Source organism: Hippocampus bargibanti, linkage group LG02 (genome assembly GCF_051943395.1).
Source record: "Hippocampus bargibanti isolate YZ-2025 linkage group LG02, ASM5194339v1, whole genome shotgun sequence".
Lineage (NCBI taxonomy): Eukaryota > Metazoa > Chordata > Actinopteri > Syngnathiformes > Syngnathidae > Hippocampus > Hippocampus bargibanti.
The window spans coordinates 2640001-2654510 of record NC_142735.1 but is presented as its reverse complement, the minus strand read 5'-3'; the positions used below and the strand labels follow the sequence as shown (position 1 = coordinate 2654510).

The 14510-nt window shown below is 41.7% G+C and overlaps 1 protein-coding gene across 4 annotated transcripts in view; it reads right to left on the bottom strand.

Moving 5' to 3' along the window:
• Window positions 1–3906: 3906 nt before the first annotated feature.
• The window catches only part of atrx (ATRX chromatin remodeler), a 45958-nt gene continuing 35354 nt past the window's right edge, over window positions 3907–14510 (bottom strand). For all 4 annotated transcript variants that reach the window (XM_089020453.1, XM_089020470.1, XM_089020460.1 and 1 more), the window contains 5 exons: window positions 13805–13954; window positions 9877–9987; window positions 7350–7445; window positions 7158–7286; window positions 3907–5197 (listed from right to left, as the gene is read on the bottom strand). In XM_089020453.1, the coding sequence (XP_088876579.1) occupies window positions 4973–5197; window positions 7158–7286; window positions 7350–7445; window positions 9877–9987; window positions 13805–13954 (711 nt within the window). In that variant the 3' untranslated portion in view covers window positions 3907–4972. The remainder of the gene's footprint in view (window positions 5198–7157; window positions 7287–7349; window positions 7446–9876; window positions 9988–13804; window positions 13955–14510) is intronic.

Genomic DNA, 14510 nt, shown 5'->3' with positions numbered 1-14510 from the left:
CTTGTCACTGTGTCTCAGTCATCATGAAAATGCAATGCAGTAGTGAAGTCTCTGTTTTTGTAATCATCATAAATCCTGCGCAGCGTGTGACGAACGACGCAGGGCGGCGCTTTGGGCGCGCTCTTAATGATCAAGATTGTAGCTAACAAAATCAAAGTACAGTGATACTTAGGTTTACGAACTTTTCAGTTTACGGACATTAAATTTATGAACATTTTACCTTAGCATACGAACTATTTTTTTGGGATACACATGGAGCTGCCACAATGAGTGATGTGGCGTTCGCGAACGAGCCTGTTCTCCTGACAAGAAAATGGCATCCGGCTTGTTTTGGTCCTCTAGTCCCCACCCAGTCTTCAGTTAAAGCCACGTGATTGGTCAAGAATGCAGCAGTGACGGGAGGGGTTCAAACATTAAAGAGACAGGCAGACCACAGAGAGAGAGTGAGAAAATGGATTTAAACTTTGATAGTTCAAAGGCAGAGTAGACTGCAAGGTTAAAATTCCCATCAATCAGGCTCCACAAATAGCCCGCACAAGCCATCTGTACATTTGATGCAAAAAGCTATCAACACAGCTAAACAGAACACAATTGACGAGGAACTCGATAAAATTATTGCAGAGAAAGCACCTCCAATGGATCATTCCTCAAGATGGTGAAGGAAGAAGGTGACGTTCCTCATCAAGTGTTTAATGCTGAGGAAACCGGCCACTCATTCCATTAAGCCATCAACGACGATAACAAAGGTAAATAAAACGACTTTATTATGCAGTACAGTTTATTTTTTTAATTATAATACCACAGCACATTTATTACACATAAAATAAGGTATATTTTGTGTAATTTTAAGGCCTAGAACATTAGAAAGTACAACATTTTGTTTTATGGGAACGGATTATTCTCATTTTAATGGTTTCCTCTGGGAAATTAATGTTCGGGATACACACTTTTCGCCTGACAGACTCTGTCTGGGAACCAATTAAGTTCGTAAGACAAGGTATCACTTAATTACCTTAAAAGCTAACGTCCATAATCCGACGATTGACGCTATGCTAATGATGAAATGCCCTTTTTGATTTTGTTGTTAGTCACCACTTTTTCTCAAATCCAAATCAAGGAGGCAGCTGGTTGCAAAGCAGCCAAGGTTTAAAAACATGACGGAATTCATTCAGTAATACATAAACTTCAAATACAAGTTTTCATTGGTCGCTTAGATATCAAGTGTTTACATACACAAAAGAGGGGCTTAACAGAGACATTCACGTTTTCCTAAAAAGTCTTTCACTCGTTCTCTGCTCCTGAATCACGATAATAATAATAATAATAATAATAATAATAATAATAATAATAATAATAATAATAATAATAATAATACATTCCATTAAAAGCGCATTTGAAAACTCTCAAGGACACTTTATAGTCACATGATCAAATTTTCTGCGGCGGAGCAACGGCAGCCAGACTAACGTTCACTTAACGCGGAAGTAAAAACAGTTTACCGTTGCACGATTACAACATTGCAGTTCAATTCCAGCTAGTATACTTCCTATAATAAATTGTGAAGTATTTAATCAATTTTAACTATTTTGTTTTAAGATCAGCGTGTTTTACAAAATAACCCCAGCAACCCAAAAAAAACACTTCACTCACCCCGGATGTAACAACAGTTTACCGTTGCACGATTCCAACATTGCAGTTCAAAGTCAGCTAGTATAATTTCTATGATAAAATTTGAACTATCGAATCAATTTTAACATTTTTGTTTTAAGATCAGCATGTTTTACAAAATATAACCCTTCGACCCCCAAAAAAGAGGGGAAAAAAAACCCACTTCACTCAACCCGGAAGTAATAACACTTTACCTTTACGTCTGTGTAAGCTCTCAGTCGTACAGGAGTGGTCCATCGATGAGGTTTCTTCAGCCGTCATCTGTACTTTTTTGAACTTTACCTTTACACAATTACAACATCACACTTCAAAGCCAGCTTCTATAATAAATTGTGAACTATTTAATCATTTTTAACATTGTTTTTTAAGATGAGCGCGTTTTACAAAATTCACCCCCCCCCCAAAAAAAAACTGAAAAAAAAACCCCACTTCGCTCAACCCGGAAGTAACATTTTACCGTTGCACAATTACAACATTGCAGTTCAGTCAGCAGGTATAACTTCTATGATGAAATTTGAATTATTGAATGAATTTTAACATTGTTGTTTTAATACCAGCATGTTTTATACACCCTCACCAAAAAATAAATGAAAAATAAAGTCTTTTTTTTTGCCCAGCCATCGACAAGGGATGTGTGATGTCATTCTGGCTCGCGTTGCTCTCGTCATGGATTGCAGTAATAACAATAAATTTAACGATAATTTTATACAAAAAAAGTACCAAATGATTGAATTGGAAATTTATAGGCCACGGAAAAAGGACTTTGGTGGTTGGTTCCATTTAACTGACTCAAACTTTAGAGTCGATTGTTACACCATACATTCAAAACAACACTAACATACAAATCATGAAGGAATTTCAGTCGGGCTCACTTTGATCTGTAAAGTTTGGGGTCCACCTCGCAAACGATAAACAATTGTCTTCCCGTCTGACAGACGGCGGGAATGTTGTATAAAAAGAATTTGCGGCAGATCTAGTTTCGCAGAAGAGAACACGTTGACTCCCAGGCCAATTTGCCCCCATAAAGCCTTCAGCAAGTTAAGTGCACAAGCCCCGCTGGCTCAACAGTACACTCTTAGTCAGCCTTATCCACCGTACTAAATCAGATCCCTCATGCAACTGGATCCAAACTCATAATTGGCTTTACACATCAGCGTGGATTTGGGTTGTGATCGGCTGTTGGGTTCTGGTGGGTGTGAGTGAGAGGGGGGGTTGGGGGGCACACACTCAACATGAGTTGTCGTCGATACACACAATGGACAGAAACAGCTGCTGGCTCGCCGGCCCAGCAGCGGGGATGTGCCGAGAAAACTGAAGCGTCGTTAGTCTGGGTTGGGGGTGGGAGGAAAATTGGGGGGTGGGGGTGATGAAGGGGGTCAACATCTGCAATAGTTGTAATGCTCCTCCACTGGCAGATAGCTGTGAGTGGCGAGGCGAGAGCATGATCAACCCCCGCCCTACTCCTGCCCCAGGAGGGGAGAAGAAGAGGGATGGAAAAGTCAAACACGTTGAAGGGGGAAAAACCCTGGCAGGAATAGAAATGAAAACAATACAAACGTTGAAGGGGAAAAGAGATGAAAGAAAAGAAAAAAGGGGATGGGAGTGGTGAACTTGTTCACCTAAAAGGCAACTAACCAGAAATCCAAATGAATTAGAATTAGAATCAGAACACTTTTATTCACCCCACAATGGGGAAATTGAATAATAATAATACATTTCATTCTAAGCGCCTTTCAAAGGTCACTTTACAGTCACTGGATAAGCTTTTCTGTGGGTGAGCAGCAGCAGTCACACGGGCCAGCGTTCACTCAACCCGGAAGTAACTCAAATAAAATAGTAAGACAAACAGATAGAAAGCTAGCGAGCAAGCCAATAGATAGCTAATAGCTTCTGTGGCTGAGGTTTTGCCCTGAGTTCTAACCACGTATCTATTTTTCTTGTGTTCTCTGTGCGTCTACTTTGGAAAATGATATACAATTGTACCCGGAAGCACAAAGTTATTCGATGTAGATTCCGAACCGAAATTCCAAAATTTCCAAACCGAACAAAGATTCCAAAATCGGAATAAAGCAAACGTTTCATTTGAAAAAAAAAAAAAATTTCGCTTTTTTTTCTTGAAAAAGTTGTACATTTTATGCCTGACGTAAAAGTTGCACACCCCCGGGCATCCGGGTAGACGTTATTTCAGACACTGGTGCAAGGCAGATCACACAATAAAAAGTCAAAAGCGTGATATTTTTGATTCTTTTGGTCACTTTATTAAATGTTATATTAAATACTTAACAAGATAATAGCAGATTATGGCAAATGGTGGTGTATTTATACTAACATAAGAACATTCTTAAGAGGGCAAAAAACAGTCTACATATATATGAAATACACCTTGTGCAAACACCGGGGAATCATGAAGAGACTCGCCTCACAAAAAACCCTCGTCGACGCGCATTGCCAGTTTGGAGCGGGAAACGTGTCAAAGAACAAGCAGCACGTTATCCCCCCCCCCCCCCAAAAAAAAAAAAAAAAAAAGAGCTGCCAGGTGAAACTGACGGTGTCACAAAGCCAGCACGCACACCAAAGTGGACCTGGAGAATCATCTGGACCGATTGGACTTTGTGGGGGAGGCCAGTTAGTCAGTCACCGGGGGACCAAAAAAAGTGGAGCATAACAATGAAGACGCACAATGCTATGCTAGACATCACGTCAACAGTGAGAATGACAATGCGAAAAAATAAAAATTGAGGCAAAAAATAGGTCACAGGGGACCAGCAGGCAGTTTTGAACAACACACGCATTTCAAGACTAGCCGTGTGTGTGTGTGTGTTTGTTAAGAGAAACGATTTAAACCCAATAGAGATTCGCCCTCTTTTTTTTTATTATTATTTTTTTTTATGGACGCATCTTTTCAACTGATTGGTGAAGGAATCTAATCATTGTCACCAACCAGACTGGTCCCATTTGTGGTTTTAAAAGTGTACCCTTTATTAAAAAAACGGTGTTTAAGCATCAATGAAACGCCCTCTTTTAAGGAAGGCGGCAGGGGGGGAAGAAAGAATGCAGCGCTTTAAAGCACGGCTAAACAAACGATAACATACTCAACTTTAAATACATGAAAAATGAAAGATATAGAAGTCGAATAACATTAAGGCGGTATATACACTTTGTATTTCCGACCAAATAACCCCCTTTCAAACAGTCTTTTTTTTTTTTTTACATCAGGCTTCGCGGAATCCCGGTGGATGACGGAATTACGCTGATAACCTTCTTCACGGGGGTCTCGTCTGATCCATAGAGTGGTCTGTGTGACCTACAGGCTGTTGGATGGTCCGGGATTCTTGCCCGGGGCGGCGGCATGAGGGTTCATTCCGTGGAGCTGCTGGTAAAGGCCCAGCAGGTCCATTTGGCTGAGGCGGTTTCCTCCCAGCATTCCGTTCTGCAGAGCCATGTTCAGGAGGGTGGTCTGGTTGGCCATGGCCATCTGCTGCTCTTGGACCTTCCGGTTGTTGATCACCTTCTGGACGTACATCATCAGCTAACAAGAGAAAAAAAGTATGCTTCATGTTAATAATCGCGATGGGCCACAAGACATTTTGGGGGCAGTTCAAGTGTATTTCCCTGTCATTTCTTTTAATATAAATAACATTTCTTTAAAGGACAACCGACGTCTCCGGACAAGTTGTGTCCATAATTTATAAAATGTCTTCAAATCTACTGAGCGTATTCTACAAAGATTCCAGCGCATATTTTACGTTTTAAGACTCGTGCTGAATATTCAGGAAATCTTGTTTTTGAGTTGGTGACGAGTCCGTACGTGACGTCACTGAAGGAACGCCCCTGACTGAAAAAAAAAAAAGACACATTGTAGCGGTCCTTCCATCACGTCAATGTATTTTGCTGTACTTGTTTGGTCTGAAAACCTCATGTTGCACCAAAAAGCCGCCAGAAGAGGGCGACCAAGCTCCATGGAAGGAATTTATCAGCCAGCGGAAACGGGCTGATTAATTCCTCACAGGAGTTTGGACGCCATTTTCTGCCTCTTTTTTGGTGATCCATTTCCTCCCAATGTTGCCTCAAAATGGCATGGAATAAATTCTTTAATCGATTGCAAACATGTATGCTTTCCTCTTCAGAACTATTTGAATCATATTCATAACTGGATGAGTAACAAGAAAGCATATTCTCCGAATCTGAAGCCATTGTTTTGATTGTCTAGCGATGCAAGACATCTGGTGTGACGTCACAAACTGGGGGCGGGACTTTCTGAAAATGCCCAATTCGCAGCTCAATTTTTTTTTTGCAGATTTTGGACATTAAGTCATTTTTATTGGTGTTTTGCATTTGAATAAAAATATCAGCCTGCGTGTTTTGAGTATTTTAGATGCTATAAAACGTTTTTCTGATGTCAGTTAGGAAACAAAAAAGTGACATCAGTTGTCCTTTAAATATTCAAGTGTGACATTGAGGTTCCGGCACTGCCCTCGAGGCCCTTTTCTAAGCAACTTTGTTGTATGGAGGTTTGAAAATGTAACTTTCGCTTGGGGTGAAGAAATCAAACCAAATCTTACATTGATGTAATGGGGGGGAGACATGAATTTTTGTCACGATCAAACACACGCTTTTTTTTCTGAGTTCTCTGTCTGTACATCTCTGTCTCTCTCACACACACACTCGCTGTCCATCCTTTCTCTCTCACACACTCGGTCCATCTCTCTCTCTCTCTCTCTCACACACACACAGACTCTGTCCATCTCTCTCTCTCACACACAGACACTGTCCATCTCTCTCTCACGCAGACACTCTGTCCATCTCGCTCTCGCTCACTGTCCATCTCTCTCTCACACAGACACTGTCCATCTCTCTCTTTCTGTCTCACACACTGTCCATCTCGCTCACACACAGACTCTCTGTCCATCCCTCTCTCTCTCTGTCCATCTCTCTCTCACACAGACACTGTCCATCTCTCTCTTTCTGTCTCACACACACTGTCCATCTCTCTCTCTCACACACACACACACACACTCTGTCGATCTCTCTCTCTCTCTCTCACACACACAGACACTGTCCATCTCTCTCTCACGCAGACACTCTGTCCATCTCGCTCTCTCTCACCGTCCACCTCTCTCTCACACAGACACTGTCCATCTCTCTCTTTCTGTCTCACACACTCTGTCCCTCTTGCTCTTTCACACACACTTTCTCCCCCTTGCTCTCTCCCATCTCAACCCCTGTCCCCCCCTCTGTCTCTCTCTCTCACACACTTTGTCTGCCTCTCTATCTGGCCATCTGATGCCGTGTCTGACATTTGGCATCAAACTGTTGGAATGTTCTACATCAGACATACATACAACATAGAGAAGAAATTGAAAAAAAATAATAATTTAGCAATAAGTTAGAATGTCATAATGTATGTGTTGTCTGCTAAACAAAATAATGCGGATTTAAAAAGGGCTGACGTGCATCACTCAAAGACCATCAGCACAACGTCGCCTTACCGACTGCTGCATGGTGAGAGTTTCTCTGTAAACAGCTTCTCTGCGTTTGGCCTCCATTTCCATCGTGGCCATTCGGCCCATCGCCATCGCCTGAACCTGGTTCTCATTCAGAGCGGGGTTCTCTTCCCACTGTGGACAATTGACAGGTTGATGTGAAACAGGAAAACCCCGATGAAAAATGTCGGCACTTACAACTTTGCCGATAGCATCCTCCAGTGACTCTCTCTGGAAATTCTTCAACGAATTTGTCGCCTCGATGACCTTCAGTCGCCCTTGGTTGATGAGATCCTATTGGCAAATGAAGATGAAACAATGAGCATCACGAGCAGTAGAGCTCGACCTCCGTGTAACGGCGGGACCGCTTTTGAGTGTTGCATAGCGCAAATAACATGGACTGAAATGATTAATGTCATCAAGCGTTGTTTATAGCGACAAAACCGCCGAGGATTATTAAGCTCTGAAGTTATTATGAGCTCATTTGGGTTGTTATAAAGCCCACAAGATTTCCTGTATCATCGACGCTCGCTGCAATTCCAGCAACAAGTCATTTAATTCACTGCACATTGTTGAAACGGAACCGCTTCAAGAACTTGAGGCAGCCGATCTGTGCTTAGTTTTTTTTCTTCTTCTTGGAAACAATGCGATATAGTACATCATGGAACTGTACGCCTGGACGTTTAGTCGATCAGAAAACACTTGTGACTAACAAGATAACATGACAATGCAGACAATAATGGCCCCTTGTCCTTTTGTGTCAAAGTTAAATCATCTTTCTATGTACAGTGATACCTCGGTTTACGAACGGTAAATTTATGCAAATTTTACCTTGGCATACGAACAATTTTTTAGGATACACACGGAGCTGCCACAATGAGTGATGTGTCGTTCGCGAACGAGCGCGTTCTCCTTACAAGAAAATGACAGCTGGCTTGTTTTGGTCCTGTATTCCCCGGCCCTAGTCTTCGGTTAAAGCCACGTGATTGGACAAGAACGCAGCAGTGAGGGGAGGTGGTTTAAACATTAAAGAGACAGGCAGACGACAGAGAGAGAGTGACAAAATTGATAGAAAACAGTGAATTTTGGACTTGTTCAAAGGCAGAGTGTAGACTGCAAGGTTAAAATATCGCATCAATCAGGCTCCACAAATAACCCGCACAAACCATCTGTACACTTGATGCAAAAAGCTAACAATCTAGCTAAACAGAACACAATTGATGAGGAACTAGATAAAATTATCGCAGAGAAAGCACCTACAAGGGATCATTCCTCAAGATGGTGAATGAAGAAGGCTACGTTCCTCATCAAGTGATTAATGCTGATGAAACAAGCCACTCCATTCCATCAAGCCATCAACGACCATCACAAAGGTAAATAGAACGCCTTTATTATACAGTAGTTTATTTCTTTAATTATAATACCACAGCACATTCAACATACATAAAATAAGGTATATTTTGTGTAGTTTTAAGGCTTAGAAAATTACAAAGTGGAAAATGATGTTTTATGGGGACCTGGGAACGGATTAATCTCATTTTAATGGTTTCCTATGGGAAATACATTTTTGAGATACACACTTTTCGCTTTACACATTCTGTCTGGAAACCAATTAAGTTCGTAAGCCAAGGCATCACTGTACCCTTCATCTACATGTTGACTTTCTAGCATCAAATCACAAAGGCAAATCCAACATCTGCATATGCAAGGCGAAAAAAGTCGGTTTAGAGTTACTTTAAGAGTTCAATCAAGTTTCTTTTTATGAAAATCATTCATTTTGTTTTAAAAACAAAGTCCAAGATGGCACCCGAGGAGATAGCCATAAACAAGTGCTTTCACGAGCTTTGCTTGTTTTGTTATTTTTGTGTTTTTTTTTGTGTCGCTAAGTTGTTGTGCATCATGTGGAACGGATACAGATGCATTGAACAATTTTTGTTCTTCCCGATATTGCAGCCTTCTCTCTTAGAAAACCGCATGACACTTTGTGATTGCCGATTTGATGTGAATCGTTTAGCTCTAGTTTATCACGACCTTTGACCTCTCCTGTACATCTATTTAAGCTACATCATCAAAAGTGTTATTTTGGACTGTTTAAATAAATATTTATCAAGGCTAATTTGTCTTCCGCTTGTGACCACTGTGGCACGTGTTAAATGGTTCGGAACTGAAACATTGGCGACTTAGTAGAAGAGCACGACTAAAATTCCAAAGTGGAGCGTTCCCTATGCTGAAATGGAGAGTTGCCAAAACCAAGCCCCCCCCCCCCCCCCACCAAAATAATTGTAGAGCGTGTTACAGGGATGACAGGAATCCTCACATGGGCGGGACTCCACGTGCCAAAGAGTTCACTTCAAGGAGGAGACATGAAACTGATGCCGTCTATATTGTGCGATCACGTCATCAATGAGTGATGGTATCACCCAGGAACTTTATTTGTATCTCGCACTATGATTATAATAATTGAAACCAGCCTCAATATTTTTAGCCATCTGCTATCTTTGCTGATCTTCCTCACTATGTAGTCAGATGTGCCAGCATGTATAAATACCTGCTGGCCCAGACAGCAAGCATAACGATGTGATGGGCTGAGGGGGTGGGTGAGGGTGCTAGCCGGCTGTATGACTGTTGTCACAATTAGCGGCGTGGACTGAGGAATGTGGTGCGACAAGCTTGGGGGGGGGGGGGGGTGATGGGCAGGAGAGGGCATGTGGAGATCATTACTTACCTCCAGCTGCTGGTTGGTCATGGTGGCCAAAGCCGCCATGTTGTAGTGGGAGAATATGGAGGCGCCGCCCATTTGGGGCTGTGTCTGGTAATTAGTCCTCATGGTCAGTCCCTGAGGGAGCAAAGACAACACGGTATTGAATAAGCGCGACACTGCTTGACTTTAATATGATGGAAGACTAGCCTCCTCTTTTTAATTACATTAAAATCAATAAATAAATACATACAGTGATACCTCATCTTACGAACTTTTTGCCTTGCGAGCATTAAATTAGCGAGAATATAATCTCGGCATACGAACTGGTTTTCGGGAAATACACGGAGCGGCACAATGGCTGGCGGACTAGTTTTCAGCAGAACACCAAATCACATGGTCGAACAGCGCCACCGTGGCTGGCGGACTACTTTTCTACACATCCTGTCTCTGAGTTCATACGTGGCATACGTGGTTTCTTATCAAGGATACATTTGCTATTAGGGGACCGAAAATGACCCCACCACAGACTAGTGTTCAGCCGAAGAGGACAGAAAAGAAAATTACGGTCAAGCAGAAGAAGGAGATCATCGAGAAACACAAACGAGGTGTGCGTTTGTGTGATTTAGCGTCCCAGTACCAATATGCTAAGTCGACCATTGCTACGTGTGACAAAGGGTGTTTCTATGTTGTCTAAGCAACGGTCTCAGACAATAGAAGAGGTTGAAAAACTTCTGTTTATTTGGATTAAAGAAAAGCAGCTTGCAGGGGACAGTGTGAGGGTGTTATCGCCGAGAAAGCACAGCAACTTCACTCAGTTATCATTAAGAGGCAACTACATCAAAATGACCATCACAAAGGTAAATAAAACGACTATTATAAAGTACAGTTTATTTCTTTAATTAGAATACAATAGCACATTTATTATACATGAAATAAGGTATATTTTGTGTTATTTTAAGACTTATTTAGTAGATAATTATGTTTTATGGGGACCTGGGAATGGATTATTCTCATTTTAATGGTTTCTTATGGGAAATTAATGTTTGGAAGACACACTTTTCACCTTACACACATTTTCTGGGAACCAATTAAGTTCGTAAGATGAGGTATATATATATATACACATATATACATACATCAGAATCAGAATCATCTTTATTGCCAAGTATGTAGAACACACAAGGAATTTGTTTCCGGTAGAACACGCTGCACTAGTATCGTCGTCAAAAAAACTGCTAAGTGGCACTATACAGTTCCATTTTGGCTACTGTTGAACGTACATATATATATATATACACATATATATGCATACATGTATCCGGTGTTCGTCCTCTTTGACAAGAGATGGCCATCTCCACTATGGTGGTGAAGATACACACACACACACACACACACGCACACACACACACACACACGCACGCACGCACGCACGCACACGCGCACACACACACACACACACACACACACACACACACACACACACACACACACACACACACACACACGCACACACATATGTAATTTGACAAATTATTGACAACATGTGTGTGTGTGTGCGTGTATGTGTACATGAGAGGCATACGGTCATGCCCCAGTAAAGGCCAACAGGATTCCAAGGTCTGCGTGTAATTGAAACTCCGTTGCAGATGGTTCTCTCACACCCTGTAATCTGGCCATCCTGTGCGTATGTGTGTGTGCATTTTCCTTATAGATCTGGTCAGAGACAGGTGTGTAAATTGAAAAACAACAAAGCCATGCATACGTGCGCACACACGCACACGGTTGTCATCAGTTTTCCGCATACAGTGGAACCATGTCACAACGTAACCTTTGGGGCATACATAACGAATTTCGATGTGAAAATGTTAGTTTATTGTAACCATTTCCAATAAAATGGCGGCCAACTATGATGTACAGTATATCTGTGACGTCGGTTGCGTAGGCAATGATTGGTTGAAAATTCTTTTTTTGCGTTCTAAACTGGCTTCATGAAGTGTCAAATAAGTGAATGCTCATACTTATGCACTATTGGAATAATAATAGAGTACCTTATTTTCTGGTGTATAAGGCGCACCCAAAAAGCCTTGATTTTCTTCAAAGGATGACCCTGAGCCTTCTATGTGAAGTAATATGAAGTCACACACAGTCTGGGAACTACTGTCAGCCGCAACCGACTCCATTTTCCCTAGTTTAAGTAGTGTGGAAGCACAGCCTCTACTTTAGCGCCTTATAATGTGGTGTGCCCTATATTTGAAAAAACCTTTATATATTTATGTATTTATTATATTTAGACAACTTTTTTGTTCATTCATTGAAGGTGCACCCTTATAGTCCAGTGCGCCTTAAATATGGAAAAAGTTTGTAAATACACCATTATTTGGGGTGCGCCTTATACACCGGAAAATACGGTACACATACGTTTGTGTGCGTGTGTGTGTGTGTGCATCTCTGTGTTTACATCTGGGATTCGCTATAATGAAAAGTCCCTCATTGTGAAAAATACAAAATGTCTTGCTGCAAACATTTCATTGCAGAAGCGTTTCACTGGACCCGAATTCAAAACATCACTGGTATGTGGTAGAATGCCGTTTTTAAATTACAAAGGCTGCATTTTGGGGGGTGAATAATTCAAATCTGGCACGACTATGAACAATTCTTCCGGGATGCATGTTCAAGTAATTAAAAAAAAAAAAATCACTTTACAGGGACTTGAATTATAGGATATAGTGATACCTCAGTTTACTCACGCTTTAACTCCCGAAATTTTCGCCTCACGAAAAATACATTCACGACAATATAATCTTGGCAGATGAACTAGTTTTTGGCATAAGAACCAAACCACAGAGCGCCACAGTGGATGGCGGACTAGTGTCCGGCGGATGAACACGAAACCACACGGACGAACAGCGCCACGGTGGCTGGCGGACAATTTTCCTCACCCTCTTTCTTTGAGTGCAGACGTGGTTTGTTATCGAGGATACATTTACTATTATGGGACCGAAAAAGACCCCACCACAGGCTAGTGTTAAGATGAAGAGGACACAAGAAAATTACGGTCAAGCAGAAGAAGGAGATCATCGAGAAACACGAACGAGGTGTGCGTTTGTGTGACTTAGCGTCCCAGTAGCAGTACGCTAAATCGACCATTGCTACGTGTGGCTAAGGGTGTTTCTGTATTGTCTAAGCAATTGTCTCAGGCAATAGATGAGGTTGAAAAACTTCTGTTGATTTGGATTAACGAAAAGCAGCTAGCAGGGGACAGTGTGAGTGAGGGTCTTATCGCCGAGAAAGCACAGCAACTTCACTCGGATATCATCAAGAGGCAACTACATCGACCATCACAAAGGTAAATAAAACGACTTTATTGTACAGTACAGCTTAGTTCTTTAATTACAATACAATCACACATTTATTATACGTAAAATAAGGTATATTTTGTGTAGTTTTAAGGCTTATTTAGTAGAAAATTATGTTTTATGGGGACCTGGGAACAGATTATTTGAAATTTTAATTGTTTCTTATGGGAAATAAATGTTCGGAAGACTGACTTTTTGCCTTACACACACTTTCTGGGAACCAATTAAGTTTGTGAGCTGAGGTATCACTGTATATACATATTTATTCATTTATATGTACATATTTCTTTTGCGGGACTAGTCACAAAGCTGCAGAAGCAATTGAAAGACGACCACTGGACCCCATTGCCATTGTTTCCCCCTGTGAGTGGAAAACCTTGTGTTCTCCTGACAGGCAGACAGGCTCAGGGAAAAGCCGCTTATGGCGCACAGGGGGGCAGAGGAGGGAGAGTGTGTTGGAAAAATAATCATTACAATGAATTAGAATCTAGGATTACATGGAGGAGAGGGGAGACCTACTCACGCTTGCTTGCACCATCAACCCTTCTCACGTGTACACAAACATGTAGGTATGATACAATGCACACCACGCTTACCTTCTTCTCTGCTTCATATTCAGCCCAGGCTGCTTTGCGATCCTCCTCGCTCAGGGCTTCCTCCTCCTTGTGGTCCAACAGAGAGTCGTGCTCATGATAGCACAGGATCTGGTCCTTGTGGGTCTGGAGCAACTCAGCCAGGAAGAGGTCCTACGTCGGGCAGAGTGACAAAACAGGCAATGTGTCAACTGGAGGAGTTTTTAGTCATCATTGCGTGCACTGAACACCCCAGACCCCAACACATCAGTAATAGTTTGGTCCAGTGGTTCTTAACATGGGTTCAATCAAACCTTAGGGTTTCGGTGAATAAGTGTCAGGGGTTCAACGGAGTCTCTGCCATGGATGGAAAGACACAAGCAACTCAAGATGTCACTAAGTTATAACACGCCTGCCTGGCCGTCACTGGCTGTAGATGAACACGTGACGTTGCCTGTCCTACGCGTGCTATGGGAAATTTAGTTCGCTTGGCAGTCAATGTGTGACTGTCGTGATAATACGCCATACGATTAAAGTGTGATAGTAGATAGTGTGCCTTATATGTGGAAAAAGTTTGAAAATACCCCATTCATTGGGGGTGCGCCTTATACTCTGGTGCACCTTATACACTGGAAAATACGGTAATCATCACAAAAAAATAGTATGCGAATAGAAATATCTGTTTGAGGGTTCAACTGTCATACAATTACGAAAGACGTTCATGGGCCTG